At 46.7% G+C, this 20,677-nt stretch overlaps 1 protein-coding gene across 1 annotated transcript; it reads left to right on the plus strand.

The window, feature by feature from the left end:
- The first annotated feature begins 3,773 nt into the window (after positions 1 to 3,773).
- LOC138643358 (uncharacterized) lies at positions 3,774 to 4,190 on the plus strand. Its single transcript, XM_069732280.1, has one exon. It carries the CDS (start codon positions 3,774 to 3,776, stop codon positions 4,188 to 4,190), a length of 417 nt encoding a protein of 138 aa, XP_069588381.1.
- The last annotated feature ends 16,487 nt before the right edge of the window (positions 4,191 to 20,677 follow it).

Consider the following 20,677-nt stretch of genomic DNA (forward strand, 5'->3'; position numbering starts at 1 on the left):
AGGAGTGGAACAAATAGAGGAAACGTATAACAGAAACATATGCACCACTTCTGCATTTATCACCCACTCCTGGTTTTGGCTTACAAATACTGATGTAAAATACTGACACAATACTGCTAGTGTGACGGCAGCCTTAGTGAAGCATCCCCAGATCATCACCGATCCTCCACGAAATTTCCTCCACCACAGTGGGTGCAAGACACTGTGGCTTGTACGTCTCTCAAGGTCTCCGTCTAACCATTAGACGACCAGGTGTTGGGCAAAGCTGAAAATTAGACTCATTAGAGAAGATTACCTTACTCCAGTCCTCTATATATACAGTTGAAACCAGAAGCTTACATACTATATAAAAAGACACATATGCATGCTTTTCTCAATATCTGACATGAAATCAGAATAGAAATGGTAAAGAGAGGGGCGAAATAGCGCTGTTACCAAAATAACAATTTACTGTAAGGTAAACTTCCCACCTTTACACATTGTGAGTATGCACAACACATATAGTAAGTATGATAGGAGGGCTGCAGATGGCACTGGACCCACGAAGGATCTTCAAGAAATTCTGGATAGGATATTCAAGATGCTGACAATTCCGCACTCCTCCAAAATCAGACAAGGGAGTCACAGAGTTCGGAAGAGTTTGCATACTTTATTCAGGGCTATAGAAATACGCATTTCGTGGACATCCTGTCCACTTCCTCAGGTGCGTAGCCAATTTATGTACTTGAGGAAGTGGACAGGACGTCCACGAAATGCGTATTTCTATAGCCCTGAATAAAGTATGTATGTCACGGCCGCCCCTGCTGCCGGGTCCACCGCCGCTTCAGCTCATACCTGCTCCGGCATGCTCCTACTGTTCCTCCAGCTGCTGGGTCCACTGCCATCTTCTCCACTTCTTCTCACCCACGGCGGCACGCTCCTCCTGCAGGCACACGTCCTCTTCCTGGTTCTCGGCGGGTGCGCATGCGCACTCCTTGCTCCAGCTCCTCTCTGCGCACTCCTCACTCCAGCATCTCTCTGTGCACGCGCACCTCGCTTTCCTGAACTACAAGCGCTCCATACCTTTTCTCTATGATCCTGGGAGGGCTCTGACCCGGAAGTCCTTCAGCACGTCTTGTGTATATGGTAATTCCTTCCTCTGCTCTTTGCCTGTTTGTCAATTGTCCACATTTGACCCAGGTCCTCTATACCTTGCTCTGTCTTGTGTCTCTGCCAATCCCTGCCAGTCCTGGGCGTTCGCCATATCCAGTCCGTCCTGTGTCTCCACCATTCCCTGCCTGTCCTGGGCGTTCGTCATATCCAGTCCGTCCTGTGTCTCCGCCATTCCCTGCCTTTCTTGGTCGTCTGCCAAATCCAGTCCGTCCTGTGTCTCCCCCATTCCGTGTCTGTCCTGGTCGCCTGCCATATCCAGTCCACTCTGTGTTTCAGACACTGTCACTCAGTCCTGTGTCTCCGCCTTAGCCACTTCCGCATCCTTCCTCTCCTGCTTCCTGTTCCCCGGTATCAGCTTCTGCGGCAATAGTCTCCCTCGGGCCTGCCCCTAATGCTCCCTGTATAAGGGTCGTCCATCTGGTAATCTCGCCCTTGGGAGGTTTGTTGTCACGGTACTGTGGGTTCACTCTTTGGGTTCGGAAGTTCTGATAGTACAAACAGGCCGTGGACCCCGCTGGTACCCCAACTCCTACCCAGAAGGAATTATTATTCATCTGGGAGAATCAGTCCAGGATTATGTCCTTTTTGAAGTCCATGGAGTCCCGACTCTCGTCTTTGCAGGCCTCCGACCCTGGGATCGCCTCTCAATTAGCAAGTCTCCAACAGGAGCTGGCCCAACAGCGTGACACTCAAGCTCATAGTCTTAATTTTATGGCTTCTGTGGATGATCGCCTTCATGCCCTCCAGTCTTTCGCTCCCGTTCCCTCTCAGGCTTCGGCTCCTCTTCCACCTCCCCGTTTGGCTAAACCTCCTCATTATAGTGGGGATCCTAAATTGTGCAGAGGGTTTTTAAACCAATGTCAGCTTCATTTTGACTTACTTCCCATGCAGTATCCCACTGACCGTTCTAAAGTGGCTTTTGTAATCTCTCACTTAGAGGGTGAGGCTTTGGCGTGGGTTAATCCTCTTTGGGAGCGGGGTGATCCCCTTGTCTCCAAACTTCCCACCTTTGTTGATACTTTTCGTAAAGTTTTTGATGAACCGGGTCGCTTGGCCTCTACCACCGAGTCTCTGTTTAACCTTCAACAAGGTACGCTTTCGGTGGGTCAATACGCCATCCGCTTTCGCACCCTTTCATCCGAATTAGGATGGAATAATGAGGTTTTAGTGGGAGCCTTGTGGCGTGGGCTTTCTCCTCGAATCAAGGATGAGTTGGCGGGTCGTGATACTCCATCATCCTTGGAGGATCTTATCGCTTTGGCAACTCGCATTGATTTACGTTTCCAGGAACGTTCTCGAGAATCCGCTAGAGAGAGGAGATTTCCTCGACTCCCTCCGGTTACTCCTAATTCTTCCCGTTCTCGGTCTGAGTTGACTTCTGCCCCGAAACCCATGCAGGTGGACCATCTTAAACCTGTGGAGCAGCGTCGGAAAGAGAGGCTTGCTCAAGATCTCTGTTTCTATTGTGGCAGTTTGTCTAATCTCTTGCGTTCCTGTCTTTTGAGGCCGGGAAGCACCTCTGCCTAGGACAGGTAAGAGACGTCTCCATAGGTATCCCAGAACCCTCTCAACCCTTCACTCTTTCTGTTCTTTTACATCTGGGTAATAAACGTTTCTCTGACTCTGCTTATATAGATTCCGGGGCAGCCGGGAACTTTATCCAACTCGAGGCAGTTAGGAGATTGCGGATTCCGGTCAGATCCCTGGAGACTCCTCAAGAGATTGCGTCAGTCGATGGCTAACCTCTGCGGGAGTCCGTTACGTTGGTTACTGAAGAATTGGAGCTCCAAATTGGAATCCTGCGTCGTGAGAAGATCGTCTTCTATGTGCTGCCTTCTTTGTTCCACACATTTCTTCTTGGACTTCCTTGGTAAAGAACTCACGAGCCTTGTATAGACTGGCGGTCTGGCGAAATCCTGCGTTGGGGACTCTTCTGCCAGAGTAACTGCTTGCTTCCTGTGTTACCAAGAGAATCTTCTCATCCTATCTCGGGTCCTCCAATTAACCTTCTGCGTATTTGTCTTTTCTGGATGTCTTCGATAAGAAAGAGGCTGAGACCTTACCTCCGCATCGACCCTACGACTGCCCAATTGATCTAGTTTCGGGCTCTACTCCTCCCCGAGGTCGAATCTACCCGTTGTCTCCTGTCGAGACTTAAGCCATGACTGAATACGTCCAGGAGAATTTAACCAAAGGTTTTATTTGCAAATCCTCCTCCCTTGCAGGTGCGGGTTTTTTCTTCGTTAAGAAGAAGGATGGGACTCTTCGTCCGTGTATACACTACCGTGGCCTCAACAATCTCACAATCAAGAACAAGTACCCGCTACCACTCATGCCTGAGTTGTTTGATCGCCTGAGAGGAGCACGAATTTTCACGACATTGGATCTTCGTGGAGCTTACAACTTAACCCGTATTCATTCAGGAGACGAATGGAAAACTGCTTTTAAGACCCAGGATGGTCACTATGAGTAATTAGTCATGCCTTTCGGCTTATGTAACGCTCCAGCAGTGTTCCAGGAGTTTGTGAATGATGTTTTCCGAGATCTACTCTACTCCTGTGTGGTGGTGTACTTAGAGGACATTCTGGTGTTTTCCGCTGACCTTGCTTCTCACAGAAGAGATGTCCGCCAAACTCGAGAAATGTGTTTTTGAGCAGTCTTCACTACCGTTTCTTGGCTATATAATTTCTGACTCTGGCTTGCAAATGGACCTGGAGAAAGTGTCTGCTGTGCTTAACTGGCCACGCCCTCAGGCGGTGAAAGCAATTTCACGTTTTCTTGGGTTCGCCAATTACTACCGGCAGTTTATTCCACATTTCTCCACTCTGGTCTCCTCAATTTCTGCTTTGACTTGCAAGGGGTCCAATCCCCACATCTGGTCTTCCGAAGCTGAAGATGCTTTTCCGTCTCGGAAACATGCATTTGCCTCGGGTCCTGTACTCCGTCGGCCTGAGATCAATAAACCCTTTATTCTTGAGGTAGACGCTTCTGCCATTGAAGCTGGTGCAGTACTCTCCCAGAGATCTTCTTCCGGATGATTAGCTACTTGTGGTTTCTTTTCCAAAATCTTCTCGCCTTGGAGAGGAACTATGCCATTGGTGACAAGGAACTATTGGCCATAAAATTGGCGCTGGAGGAATGACGTTATCTCTTAGAGGGAACTCTTCACCCTTTCAAGATCTTTACAGACCACAAGAACCTTGAATATATCCGCTCTGCGCAAAGACTGAATCCCCGACAAGCCAGATGGTCATTATTCTTTGCCCATTTTGACTTTGAACTACATTTCCGTCCTGGCGACATGAACTTTAAAGCTGATGCTTTGTCCAGGTCACTTCTTGCATCCGATGTTGTAGAGGAACCAGCACACATCGTGGATCCCAGCAAAATTATTCTTGTGGCTCCGGTCCACTTGTCTTCCTTACCACCAGGTAAAACCCTTGTCTGGGTGAACGAGAGGTCTCGAGTCCTACGTTGGGGCCAAGCCTCAAGACTAGCAGGCCATGTCGGGTACAAGAAAACGCTCTCTCTCATTTCGCGTCATTATTGGTGGCCATCCCTTCTTTCGGATGTTTGAGGTTTTGTCGCTTCGTGTCCGTCTTGTGCTAGGAACAAGGTTCCCAGACATCTGCCCTCCGGTCTCCTACATCCTCTTCCAGTTCCTTCAGTCCCATGGCAACATATCGCTATGGACTTTATTACTGATCTGCCTCAGTCCTCTGGTCGTACAGTCATTTTTGTTGTGGTGGATCGATTCTCCAAGATGGCTCACTTCATCCCTTTGCCTGGATTGCCCTCCACTCCTGAATTGGCGAGAATCTTCATTTCTCATGTCTTCCGGATTCATGGCTTTCCGTTGCACATAGTCTCTGATAGAGGAGTTCAGTTCACTTCTCGTTTCTGGCGGGCTCTATGTAAATTAATGAATGTTACCCTGGACTTTTCTACAGCTTATCATCCTCAGACCAACGGACAAGCAGAGCACACAAACCAAATACTGATGAGTTATCTTCGTCATTTTTCCAACGCTCCTTTAAGTTGGGGACTTTGCAACCCAAGGGCCTGAATCTCGAGTACAACTTACATAGTTTTTTGCTTGGAATCTCTTTATTAGTTGTTATTTTCATCAGTATGTTTTTAACATTTATCTTTTTATTTATTTTTTAGATGGTTTTCCCTACATGGAACAAAGCTGGAGTGGAGTGAAGGTGTGAGGACTGAGTTTGATGGATACTGTTGGACACTTCACACATGTTATGAATTTGATATGCAGCTGTCATTTCATGCTATAGTCTTCTGGATGATGTCGGCGTCTCTACTCTCCTCTCACCCTTCTTTGTCACTCCCTCTTTGTTCAAAATTTTGATTTTGTATGTTTTGATTTGCTAAAGGCGATTACTCGTGTTGTATTACTTTAAGCATGACCGCTACCATAATAACCTGGATCAGTGGATACCCTTACATAACGTGGGTGTTTTTCCTGCCAAGATCACATAACCTCAGTTCTGATGACACTCCGTGATGGTGCCAGGCCATGCACGCCGCTCAAGCATGCGCATCATTGTAAGTTTAATCACGTGACTTTGTGTGGCAATCAATTGTCTGCATCTTCCACCTGACTCCTAAACCGCAAAGCTGTTCCAAGTCACATTTGACAATTTTTTTATAAATAAATCACTTTTATAAACTTAAAAACTAGAAGTCCCTGCAAAAGCGTTAAGGGGACTAAACTTGGCAAACCTCCGATCCACAGAGTCATCCTACAGCGCTCAGGAGAGGAAAAAACCCCTGTGGAGGAAACCTTTAGGGAACCATGGCTGAAGGATTGCCCTTCCCTTGGGCTTAGAAGGTTGATACTAATGATAACTCTTTGTAGCCAATATAAAATTGAACCTGGTACAAGATATACAATGGCAAATTTAAAAATACAATAAAGCATTCATCATTATACAAGCAGTAATTAAAACGTTTTAGGACGGAGATTATAAACAGGGTGGGAGGGCGGTTAATGTTTCCTCCAGTTCATTCAGAGAGAGAAAGAGGAAGAGAACCAGAGTTACCTCCCCTATATAAGCCTCACCCTTCTCACAGTAACACACCAGACACAAAAATACTAAGCTCCTTCATCTTAAAGCAACATCACTCTTGTTTAAAATCTACATCGCCATGCAAACAAAGCTGCAGGAGTTAAAGGTCCACCCCTCCCAAAGTCATGTCCTCCTCCACATAGTGCTCTGGTGGTTTCTTACCAGGCACACCATGACAGGGACATGATACACACACCATCCAAACCATTACAAAGACAACATATACACACCAGTGATGCCATCACATGGTCATCATACACATACTAGAGACACCATCACATGGACATGAAACACCAGGGATGCCATCACACGGATATGATACACACCAGGGATGCCATCACAAGTATATGATACACATTCCAGGAAGACCATAACACAGACATCACACACACCAGGGGCAGCAACACATGGACATGATACACACACCAGGGACGTCATTGCAGGATCATCATACACACACCAAGGAAGCCATCACACGGACATCACACTCACTCCAAGGATGCAATTGCATGGACATTATATACATACCAGACACACAATCACATGAAAGTCATACACACATCAGTCACACTATCACATGGTCATCATACATATACCAAGGACACCATCACACACACAAGGAACACGATCACACGGACATCATACATAAACCGGGTAAACTATCACACGGACATCATACACTCATTAGGGATGCCATCACATGCACATTATACACACACCATGGCCGCCATAAAATGGAAATGATACATACAATATTGATGTCAAACGGACATGATACACATCCCAGGGATGCCATCACACAAACATGATACACACTCCAGGGGCTTCATTCATCTCACAGACATAACACACACACCAGGAACACTATTAGACAAACATGAGACACACACCATGACATCACATAGACATTATACACACACCAGTTACACCATCATACAGTCATGAGACACCGTCATATGAACATCATACGTATACCAGAGACATCACATAAACATCATACACACAATGCACACCATGAAACGGACATCATATATACACCGTGCACACCATCATATGGATATTATACACACACCTGGGACACTGTCACACGGACATCATACACACCAGGGCAGCCATCACACAGGCATCCCACACACCAGGAACGCAATCACAAGGACATGGAACACCAGGGATGCCCCTCACATGTATATGATACACATGCAAGGGATGCCATCACACAGACATCAAACACATACCAAGCACAACATCACACGGACATCATGCACACACCAGGCATACCATCACACGCACATGATACACATACCATTGACACCATCATATGGACATGAGACACCATGGACACCATCGCACAAAAATGATACACACCATTGACACCTTCATACGGAAATCATACACACCAGGGACACCATCACAATTACATGACAAACATCAGGGACGACATCACATGGACATCATACATATACTAGGGATGCCATCACAAGGACATGATACACACTTCAGGGACGCCATCACATGGACATAACACATACACCAGGGATGCCATCACACGGACATGAAACACAAGGGACGCCATCAAACGAACATGATACACTCACCAGGGATGCCATCACATGGGCATGATACACACATCAGGGATACAATTACACTGACATGAGACGGCGGGGACGCAATTAGACGGACATCATACACACACCAGGCATGCCATCACACGGACATAATATTCACTCCAAGGACGCAATCACATGTACATCATACACATACCAGATACACCATATCACGGACATCATATACCAGGGACACCATCTCACAAACATCAAACACATGAGGCACACCATCCCACTGATGCCATACATACACTCGGCCCACCATCACACGGATGCCATACATACACTGGGCACACCATCACACAGACATCACACACACCCCAGGAACACGGTCACACAGACATCATACATACATCAGGCACACCATAACACATACATCATACATATACCAGGGACACTGTTACACAGACATCATACATACATCAGGCACACCATAACACATACATCATACATATACCAGGGACACTGTTACACAGACATCATACATACATCAGGCACACCATAACACATACATCATACATATACCAGGGACACCGTTACACAGACATCATACATACACCATCACATGGACATGATAGACACACCAGGGACATCATCACAAGGTCACGATACACACCCCAGGGATGCCATCACACGGACATGATACACACTCCATGGACGCCATAACACAGACATCACACACACCAGTTACGCCATCACATGCACATGATACACACACCAGGGACACTATCATATTGATATGATACACACATCTGGGATGACACACCACGGACACCATCCGACAGACATCATACACCCATGAGGTACACCATCATACAGACAACATACCTACCCCGGGCACACCATCACACGGACATCATACACACTAGAGTTATCATCACATGGACATCATACACATCAGGGACACCATCACATGGACATGTGATGCCAGGGATGAAATCACATGAACATCATAGGCCGGAGTCAAACTACAGCGAGATACGGCCAAGTCTCGCAGGTTAAAACCAAGCTCTGGCACCGGCACTCCGGAGCGGAGCGTGCGGCTTCATGTGTTGCTATGCGGCCACACGCTCCGCTCTGGAGTGCCGGTGCCAGGGCTTGGTTTTAACCTGCGAGACTCGGCCGTATCTCGCTGTGTGTGATCCCGGCCATACACATAACAGGGCCGCTATCGTGCGGACATAAAACATGTACCAGGGACACCATCACTCAGACATCAAAGACACACCATCACATGGACATCATACATACCAGGGACTCCATCACATGAACATCACACACACACCATGGTCACATACACACAACAGCAACACCATCACACGGACAGGATACACACACCAGGGATGCGATCACAAAGACATGAGACTCCAAGAATGCCATCACATGGTCATCATGCCCTCCCCTGTAATGCCATCACAAGGACACAGGGTCAAAATGGCGCATGTGGAGGCATCCGCATATATTCGCATGGCCTGCGTACCCAATGTTAAAGATATGAACTCAGAACGCATGCCGACGTAGGTGGAGCTGAATGGAAGAAGTGCGGCAGTGGGTGTGGCTTAACGGAGGAAGTATGAGGAAGTACGCAGCCCTCCGCAGCTCTGCACAACGCAAGTGTGAAACCAGCATAAGTAGGAGATCCTAGCAGCAATATTATTAGTAGTACAGTACCAGTATTACTAAAAGGAAATGTTTAGGAGATCCCAGTAGTAGTATTATTAGTAAGCCATCTGTGGGAGATCCCAGAAGTAGTATTATTAGTAGGACGTCTGCAGGAGATCCCAGCAGGAGAATTATTAGTCGACATCTGCATGAGATTCCATTTGTAGAATTATAATAGGACGTATTCAGGAGATCCCAGTAGTAGAATCATTAGTAGGACATCTGAAGGAGACCCCGGTACCAGTATGACTAGTATGTGGACTGCAGGAGATCCCAGTAGTAGAATTAATAGTAGGAGGTCTGCACGGGGTCCCAGCAGTAGTAATATTAGTAGGATGTCTGCAGGAGATAATAATAATAATAGTCTTTATTTATATAGTGCCAACATATTCCGCAGCTCTTTACAGTTTTGCACACATTATCATTCCAAACAACGTAGATACTCCAGCTCCAGTTAAATTGGTAAATTTCTTTATTAATCCAACGTAGTTATAAAAAGATAATCCTTACAGATGGTAGACAGAAAAACCAGGTGATTGGAAAAATTACGGCAGCGCGTTTCGACCAATATAGTTCTTACTCATGCCTATGGGATTGTGAAAGCTACACATATAGCACACACAGACCTATGACACATCCCTCATATGTCACATGATTAATCGGGAAGGTCCTGGAACCACATATATTCAAGTGAAAATGTAAAACAGTATACAAAACATAAAACATGATAAAATATTAACAATAATGGTACATAATTTCGTATATTTTATTCATGCCTGCAGGAAAGCGAGTATTTAAATTGTATATCCAAATTGCCTCTCTCGTAAGTAGGCGTCTCTTAATATCACCTCCGCGATTTAAAGGGTACATTTTTTCAATGCCATATACTCTAAAAGCTGTAGTATCCCCATTATGTTTCACACCAAAATGTCTCGATACCATTGAAACATTTCTATTTGTTATATTAAAATTAATAGCATCTCTGAGATGTTCAGTTACGCGCGTTTTCAATTTTCGTGACGTACATCCTACATAAGAGATTTGACATATCATGCAGTCTATTTTATATACCACATTTTTAGTTGTGTTAAATTGTTTATTGAAGTTATCGAAGGAACATCAGGAAGAAGTAAGAGAAGGATCTCTGAATACATCAGAAAAATTTAAAACTAAAAATCCATTTTTTTACCTCTACAGACAAGAGTTGAGTGTATGGACAAGTTCCAAGAACTGATTGAGAAGGACTTAAAAATGTTACAAGATAGTCGAAATAAGAAATTGCATAATAATTTATCCCAGAAACAACGGAAAGCATTAAATGAACTGAAATCTCTGAAAAACATTATTATTAAAAAAAGTGACAAAGGTGGTTTAATAATTGTTATGAATAAAAATGACTATAAGGACAAAATGTATGAACTTCTATCTGACATGTCCACTTATGAGAAACTTAAAAAGAATCCAACCAGAGAGTTTAATGCAAAAATTGCAAAAATAATTGAGGAAGGCGTAAATTTGGCAGTTATTAACAAAAAACAAGCTGAGTATCTATATGTAGATGGCGGAGGTGATATTAACCCCTTTCTGACCTCGGACGGGATAGTACATCCGAGGTCAGATCCCCTGCTTTGATGCAGGGCTCCGCGGTGAGCCCGCATCAAAGCCGGGACATGTCAGCTGTTTTGAACAGCTGACATGTGCCCGTAATAGGCGTGGGCAGAATCGCGATCTGCCCGCACCTATTAACTAGTTAAATGCCGCTGTCAAACGCAGACAGCGGCATTTAACTACCGCTTCCGGCCGGGCGGCCGGAAATGACGTCATCGCCGACCCCCATCACATGATCGGGGGTCGGCGATGCATCAGGATGGTAACCATAGATGTCCTAGAGACCTCTATGGTTACTGATGACCGGTGGCTGTGAGCGCCACCCTGTGGTCGGCGCTCACAGCACACCTCCATTTCTGCTACATAGCAGCGATCAGCAGATCGCTGCTATGTAGCAGAGGCGATCGAGTTGTGCCTGCTTCTAGCCTCCCATGGAGGCTATTGAAGCATGGCAAAAGTAAAAAAAAAAAGGTTAAAAAAAATGTGAAAAAAATTAAAAAATTATAAAAGTTTAAATCACCCCCCTTTCGCCCCAATCAAAATAAATCAATAAAAAAAAAATCAAATCTACACATATTTGGTATCGCCGCGCTCAGAATCGCCCGATCTATCAATTAAAAAAAAGCATTAACCTGATCGCTAAATGGCGTAGCGAGAAAAAAATTTGAAACGCCAGAATTACGTTTTTTAGGTTGCCGCGACATTGCATTAAAATGCAATAACGGGCGGTCAAAAGAACGTATCTGCACCAAAATGCTATCATTAAAAACGTCATCTCGGCACGCAAAAAAATAAGCCCTCGACCGACCCCAGATCATGAAAAATGGAGGCGCTACGAGTATCGGAAAATGGCGCAATTTTTTTTTTTTATTAGCAAAGTTTGGAATTTTTTTTCACCACTTAGATAAAAAATAACCTAGTCATGTTAGGTGTCTATGAACTCGCACTGACCTGGAGAATCATAATGGCAGGTCAGTTTTAGCATTTAGTGAACCTAGCAAAAAAGCCAAACAAAAAACAATTGTGGGATTGCACTTTTTTGCAATTTCACCGCACTTGGAATTTTGTTCCCGTTTTCTAGTACACGACATGCTAAAATCAATGATGTCGTTCGAAAGTACAACTCGTCCCGCAAAAAATAAGCACTCACATGGCCAAATTGACGGAAAAATAAAAAAGTTATGGCTCTGGGAAGGAGGGGAGTGAAAAACGAACACGGAAAAACGAAAAATCCCAAGGTCATGAAGGGGTTAAGAGACGCCTACTTACGAGAGAGGCATTTTGGATATACAATTTAAATTCTCGCTTTCCTGCAGGCATGAATAAAAGAAATGAAATTATGTACCATTATTGTTAATATTTTATCATGTTTTATGTTTTGTATACTGTTTTATATTTTCACTTGAATATATGTGGTTCCAGGACCTTCCCGATTAATCATGTGACATATGAGGGGTGTGTCATAGGTCTGTGTGTGCTATATGTGTAGCTTTCACCTTTGGAATCCCATAGGCACGAGTAAGACCCATATTGGTCAAAACGCATTGCCGTAATTTTTACAATCACCTGTTTTTTTGTCTACCATCTGTAAGGATTATCTTTTTATAACTACGTTGGATTAATAAAGAAATTTACCCATTTTACTGGAGCTGGAGTATCTACGTTGTTGGGGATTGCGGCTGCTCGACGTCCAGGTCAGGACGAACTCCCGTGCTCCGTGCTTGATGGTCTGGTTGGTGAGCTGGCTACGGCTGTTTAGCCGATTTTTCTTATTTGTGTGACACATTATCATTGCTGCCCCCATTGGGGCTCACAATGTAAATTCCCTATCAGGAAACCCACGCAAACACAGAGAGAACATAAAAAAGTCTTTGCAGATGTTGTCCTTGGTGGGATTTGAACCCAGGACTCCAGTGCTACAAGGCTGCAGTGCTAACCACTGAATCACCGTGCTGCCCTAGCAGGACGTCAGCAGGACATCTCAGTAGTAGTATTATTAGTAGGACGTCTGCGGTAGATCCCAGCAGTAGTATTATTATCAGTAAAGAAAAAGCAACAAAGATCAGCTCACCTCCTCTCAGTCCCACCGCGCCGATCATGCAGTGCTGTAAGTAGTATGAAGGTGGACATACATTGTGCACAATGACTAAGGCGGCACGACCGTTGAAACGCGTATGATTTTAATTGCACTTTAAGCCTATGACTGTCACTGGTATGAATCACCCGTTTTTGTGTCTCTGGATATAAAGCTGGATTTTGGACGTATTTGCTTTTAATGAAAATGGAATAAAAGGTATTTTTTATGGATATTACCCAAGCTAGACTTCTGCTTCACCTATTATTATCAGTATTACGTCTGCAGGAAATCCTAGTACCAGTGTTATTAGTACGACGTCTGCGGGTGATCACAGTATTATTATTAGTATGTTGTCTGCAGGAGATCCCAGCTGTAGTTTTATTTGGGCAGTACCAGTGTTCCTAGCAGTATGTCTGCAGGAGATCCCAGTACCAGTATTATTAGCAGGATGTCTGCAGTAGATCGCAGTACCCAGGCTTAGACTGGCCCACGGGGGAACAGCAGAATCCTGTGGTAGCACCCTGTGAAGGAGTACTAGAGAGTGGTGCTATTACCCTTGATTAACAATTTTTAGAAAAAGTAATAATATAATCATTCATTAAACAAGATAGCCAAATTAATATTACATAGAAGCAAAATTAAATTTGTGTACCAGGGTCAGGTTATTTTTACATGTAGCTCAACAGTGGGCCCCAAGAATCAATGTTACTGGTGGGCCTTTACTAACCCAGTCCGACACTGCCAGTACCAGTATTATTAGTAGGACGTCTGCAGGAGATCACAGCAGTAGTATTATTAGTAGGACGTCTCCAGGAGATCCCAGTAGTAGTATTATTAGCAGGACATCTGCAGATCCCAGTACAAGTATTACTAGCAGAACATCTGCAGGTGGATCCCAGCAGTATTATTATTAGTAGGACGTTTTCAGGAGATCACAGGAGTGGTATTAGTAGGATGGCTGCAGGAGATCCCAGTAGTAGAACTTATAGTACTAATAGTAGGACGTCTGCGGGAGATTCCAGCAGTTGTATTACTAGTAGGATGTCTGCAGGAGATCCCATTACCAGTAATTTTAGTAGGATGTCTGCAGGAGATTCCAACAGTAGATTAGTAGGATGTCTGCAGGTGATTCCAAAAGTATTATTATTAATAGGAAGTCTGCAGGAGATCCCAGTGCAAGTATTACTAGCAGGACATCAGCAGGTGATCCAAGCAGTAATATTATTAGTAGTAGGACAGTATCAGTATTACTAGCAGGAAATCTTCAGGAGATACCAGTAGTAGTATTATTAGTAGGACATCTGTGGGAAATCCCAGCAGTAGTATTATTAGTAGGACGTCTGCGGGAGATCCCAGTACCAGTATTAGTAGTAGGACGTCTGCAGGAGATCCCAGTATTATTATTATTATTATTATTATTATTATTTATTTATATAGCACCATTGATTCCATGGTGCTGTACATGAGAAGGGGTTACATACAAGTTACAAATATCACATACAGTAAACAAACTAACAATGACGGACTGATACAGAGGGGCGAGGACCCTGCCCTTGCGGGCTTACATTCTACAGGATTATGGGGAAGGAGACAGTATGTTGAGGGTTGCAGGAGCTCCGGTGTTGGTGAGGCGGTAGCTCCGGTGTTGGTGAGGCAGTAGCTTCGTTGGTGATGAGGCAGCTAGTATTACTAGCAAGACGTCTGCAGGCGATACCAGTACCAGGATTACTAGCAGGAAATCTGCTGGAGATCCCAGTACCAGTATTACTAGCAGGACCTCTGCAGGAGATACCAGTACCAGGATTACTAGCAGGACATCTGCGGGATATCTCAGTACCAGGATTATTAGTAGGACATCTGCTGGAGATCCCAGTACCAGTATTATTAGTAGGACGTCTGCGGGAGATCCCAGTACCAGGATTACTAGCAGGACATCTGCGGGAGATCTCAGCACAAGGATTATTAGTAGGACGTCTGCGGGAGATCCCTGTACCAGGATTGCTAGCATGACGTCTGCTGGAGATTTCAGTACCAGTATTATTAGTAGGACGTCTGCAGAAGATCCCAGTACCAGTATTATTAGTAGGACGTCTGCGGGAGATCCCAGTTTCAGGATTACTAGCAGAACATCTGTGGGAGATCTCAGTACCAGGATTATTAGTAGGATGTCTGCTGCAGTTCCTAGTACCAGTATTATTAGTAGGACGTCTGCTGGAGATCCCAGTACTAGTATTATTAGTAGGACGTCTGCAGAAGATCCCAGTAACAATGTTATTAGTAGGACATCTGCGGTAGATCCCAGTACCAGGATTACTAGCAGGACGTGCAGCGCCCCAGAGACCTGGTCGTTGCAGTATGGCCCCAAGGCGAGTAGCGGTATGTTCGATGGCACTAAAGAGTTCTCCTGACCAGGTATCACCAGAACACATTACACTTCACACTCCGGCCACTAGGGGAGCAAAAGGCTTTATTTATTGGGCCACTCCTCACACTGGTAAAACTAGGGGCTGGGGATGAAGTTAGTCAGAAGCTGACTGGGTTGGAACCAGGCAACATCCCGTGGCAGGGGGTGTTGCGGGGAGAAGACACAGGGGGGTCCCTGTCAGGCGTGGGAACCTGGCAGGTGCCTAGCGACAGAACAGAACGTAACGGAACCACGCCTGCACACCTTGCGGCGGTATCCTAAGGAAGAGACAAGAGGGGAAGAATATTGTGGAACAGTGTAAACGAGATCAGCACAAAGGAGAGCCAGTAAGAGTCGTGCCGAGAGAGGAAGGCAACATCTTACTGAGTCGCGTACTCGGTGGCCGGATCACCGTAGGAGTAACAGTCTTCAGGCCTTACTTCAAATTCCGCTGGACAGTTGATTATAGGTTGGCTGTCTACCTTCTACACCTACGAAGACATAGGGGGCAACATTGGGAGAGGGGCGTCTCTAGGGTCCCGGAAGACCTACAAGCCTTCCCGTCAAACGGGTGGCGTCCTAGCCATATCATATCTGGGGGACGTTAGAAACTAGCAACATCTGGAACCAAAGAACGAGAGAGAGAGAGAGCTGTGGAGAACGAACGAACGAGAAACAGCAGTTGTGAGGACTATTCCGAATGCTCAGCAGGGTAGGACTACAACATACAGGCGCTATTGGTAGGCAACGATTTCCACCTGCGAGGGAAACTCTGGATGTGCCCATCGGACCGGCCGGTCTCTGATAGCCCGGTTGAACGTGCTCTGGACTGAGTGTACTGAAGCCTTCAGTAAAAGGTAAAGAGACTGCAACCCTGTGTCCTCGTTATTGCCTGCACCTCACACCATCACCATCCACCTTACTGGGAAGCCCTGGGGACATACTTCACCTGTGGGAAGGTATACCATCCAGCTGCCATTTCATCACCCCAGCGGACCCCACAGCAGCGTCGGTCGCCCTGACCGAACACCACAGGTGGCGTCATGAACTACTGACAGACTGTACTACCATTTTCATTGGATGCTCCTTAGCAGGGTCACGACCGGGTCCAGCCACCGTGACAACCGCAGAACAGAAGGAGAAGGGGACCGGTACCGAGTGACTTGTGGCCCTGTGTCTGGGGGCGCTCCAACTTGGCGTCACAAACAGGATCGTACTTAAGCCTGAAGAATTGGATCATGTGTGCCTTGGAACTGTGATTGAAATGTGCTGGACTGTGATTTATTGCAAGGACTGTGTATTGCTATCTGCCTCAAGCTTCCCGCCAAAACAGCCGCCATTGCTGCGCCACGAGGAGCGCAGGAGAAGAAGGGCGTGGAAGTGGGTGTGAAAGAACTGAAGAGCGCGAACGATAATGGCCGCCCAGTCTAAGTATTGTTGTGTCCTGAGGGCGGGCCCGTCAGCTGCCGAGGTCCGCCTTCTGATCCTCTACGGAGGGTGGGGACAGTGGGGACGGAGCCGCCCCCGCAAGAGAGGCCGAGAAGAAGACACAGAGGAAGGGACAAAGATGGCGACTCCCAGGCGACCACATGGAGACGACTCGGCCAGGCGCAGGCCTGTATCGCCCGCAGCGGCCCCGGAGTCGTCGCCGCTGCAGGACCTTGCTGCCGTGCAGCTGGCCGAAGGGAAGCCCGGAGGCCGGATGCCTGATGGCTGGGTGGCCGCCGCCGAGGCTCGGCGGCTGGCACGCTATCTGGAGGCCCGTGCCCGAGTGAGTTCCCGGTTGGGCCACCCGACGGAGATCCGTCTGTCCCCTGTGTCTCCTCCTTTACCCGCACCGGCTGCGTCGGAACTTTACACCCGACCAGGAAGTTGTGTCCCGCAGGAGCGGGACTTAAGGATCCTGCCGATGATGGAGCACCAGCGACGCCTATTGGCGGCTTGGAGGTAACAGCCGCGGCCTGTGGAGGTGATAGACCTCACTGCAGAGGAGAAGGTCCCGCCGTCGCACTGGGGAGTGGTGGTCTTCTACAACCCCAGAGAGGAGATGGGGGTGATCCAAGAGATCGGAGAACCCCTGCAGGTCCGTGTGGATCGGAGGGAAGTGGAGCCCCGCTATGGGACGAGGGAGGAGACTCGTGAACTGAGGCCAGGCGATGCGGTGACGTATACCCGATGGCGGAGAGAAGCCGGCTGGGTGGCCAGAGGTGTCCAGTTGTGCGCAGCACTACAGGTAGAAGCTGGAGCTCCAGAGGAAGGAGCCCCTGTGCCTGATCACCAAGTGAGCCCGGTCCCGCGAACAACTGCGGATGCCACCCGTGCCCAACGGAAAGGTGTGGTCTGTGAGGTAAGGCCACAACCTCCACAACACTAAACCTCGAAGACCTGAACATATGTAAAGAGTTAACTGTTACCTGCTGCTACTTCCAACCCGTCCAGGGTTAACTCTATTGTTTGTTTTTTCTACTGTTCATCATTGTTTTAAAGACTGCCGAATCATGGACGGTGAATGATTCACAAACTGGCTTTGTAAATAGTTGCACCTTCTTAAAGGTGCCCCCTACTGGTTTTATAAGTCGAGGAAGACTTTGTGAAGACTTTGCGAAGACTCGCTGCAGAAAGACTTGATTGCTGTGAACTTGCTGAAAAAGAGTCTGTACCAGAGACTTGGGTCCCTCTTAAAGGGAATGTTTGATGATTGTTTTACTACAAAGTTAATAATGCTGAAGAATTTAGATAGTTTAATAATGTTAATAAAGATTGTAGACAGGAAAGTTTGAAGTGAGCCCGTAGGGGTTAGAGAGTGAGTCCTCCTGAGAAACGTAGAAAGATGGTCGGCACAATGGCAGTAGGCTCAGCCAAGGAGCTAGGCGGTCCTGCATTGGTGAAGTGAGAACGGAAAAGAAAGTTGAGTTGTTGTAGTACTTGATAGTAGGCCTTTAGTGGGTTCAGCTTATACACCCTTAAAGGAAGAGTTAGTTTAATGTTCGAAAATTTTGCACTTAGTAGAATACCCGGCTGGGTACAGAAAGTTTTTTATAGTCATAATATTATTTAAAAATATTTAACTGTTATTTTTGTTTGTAACGTTCAAGTGTCCTTACCTCCCATAATGGGAAGCACCTTTTCTATTTATTTGTTCTTAGCATCCAAAAATTTTGTATGTCTTTCACTGCATTATATTGTTGTTCTTCTTCCCAGTCCAGGAGTACTGGATTTAACCGGGGGGGAGTGCAGCGCCCCAGAGACCTGGTCGTTGCAGTATGGTTCCAAGGCAAGTAGCGGTACGTCCGATGGCACTAAAGAGTTCTTCTGACCAGGTATCACCAGAACACATTACACTTCACACTCCGGCCACTAGGGGGAGCAAAAGGCTTTATTTATTGGGCCACTCCTCACACTGGTAAAACTAGGGGCTGGGGAGGAAGTTAGTCAGAAGCTGACTGGGTTGGAACCAGGCAACATCCCGTGGCAGGGGGTGTTGCGGGGAGAAGACACAGAGGGGTCCCTGTCAGGCGTGGGAACCTGGCAGGTGCCTAGCGACAGAACAGAACGTAACGGAACCGCGCCTGCACACCTTGCGGCGGTATCCTAAGGAAGAGACAAGAGGGGAAGAATATTGTGGAACAGTGTAAATGAGATCAGCACAAAGGAGAGCCAGTAAGAGTCGTGCCGAGAGAGGAAGGCAACATCTTACTGAGGCGCGTAGTCGGTGGCTGGATCACCGTAGGAGTAACAGACTTCAAGCCTTACTTCAAATTCCGCTGGACAGTTGATTATTGATTGGCTGTCTACCTTCTACACCTACGAAGACATAGGGGGCAACATTGGGAGAGGGGCGTCTCTAGGGTCCCAGAAGACCTCCAAGCCTTCCTGTCAAACGGGTGGCGTCCTAGCCATAACATATCTGGGGGACGTTAGAAACTAGCAACATCTGGAACCAAAGAACGAGAGAGAGAGAGAGCTGTGGAGAACGAACGAACGAGAAACAGCAGTTGTGAGGACTATTCCGAATGCTCAGCAGGGTAGGACTACAACATACAGGCGCTATTGGTAGGCAACGATTTCCACCTGCGAGGGAAACTCTGGATGTGCCCATCGGACCGGCCGGTCTCTGATAGCCCGGTTGAACGTGCTCTGGACTGAGTGTAATGAAGACTTCAGTAAAAGGTAAAGAGACAGCAACCCTGTGTCCTCGTTATTGCCTGCACCTCACACCATCACCATCCACCTTACTGGGAAGCCCTGGGGACATACTTCACCTGTGGGAAGGTATACCATCCAGCTGCCATTTCATCACCCCAGCGGACCCCACAGCAGCGTCGGTCGCCCTGACCGAACACCACAGGTGGCGTCACGAACTACTGACAGACTGTACTACCATTTTCATTGGACGCTCCTTAGCAGGGTCACGACCGGGTCCAGCCACCGTGACAACCGCAGAACAGAAGGAGAAGGGGACCGGTACCGAGTAACTTGTGGCCTTGTGTCTGGGGGCGCTCCAACTGTGTGCAGGAGATCTCAGTAGCAGTATTATTAGTAGGACGTCGGCGGGAGATCCCAGTATCAGTATTATTAGTAGAACGTCGGTGGGAGATCCCAGTACCAGTATTATATTAGTAGGACTTCTGCAGAAGATCCCAATACCATGTATTATTAGTAGGACTTCTGCAGAAGAGCCTAGTACCAGTATTATTAGTAGGACATCTGCAGGAGATCCCAGTACCAGGATTATATTAGTAGGACTTCTGCAGAAGATCCCAATACCAGTATTATTAGTAGGACATCTGCAGGCGATCCCAGTACCAGGATTACTAGCAGAACATCTGCGGGAGATCTCAGTACCAGGATAATTAGTAGGACGTCTGCTGGAGATCACAGTACCAGTATTATTAGTAGGACGTCTGCTGGAGATACCAGTACCAGGATTACTAGCAAGACATCTGTGGGAGATCCCAGTACCAGTATTACTAGTAGGACGTCTGCGGGAGATCCCAGTACCAGGATTATTAGCAGGATGTCTGCGGGAGATCCCAGTACCAGTATTATTAGCAGGACATCTGCAGAATATCCCAGCACCAGG

This window comes from Ranitomeya imitator, chromosome 6 (assembly GCF_032444005.1).
Source record: "Ranitomeya imitator isolate aRanImi1 chromosome 6, aRanImi1.pri, whole genome shotgun sequence".
Lineage (NCBI taxonomy): Eukaryota > Metazoa > Chordata > Amphibia > Anura > Dendrobatidae > Ranitomeya > Ranitomeya imitator.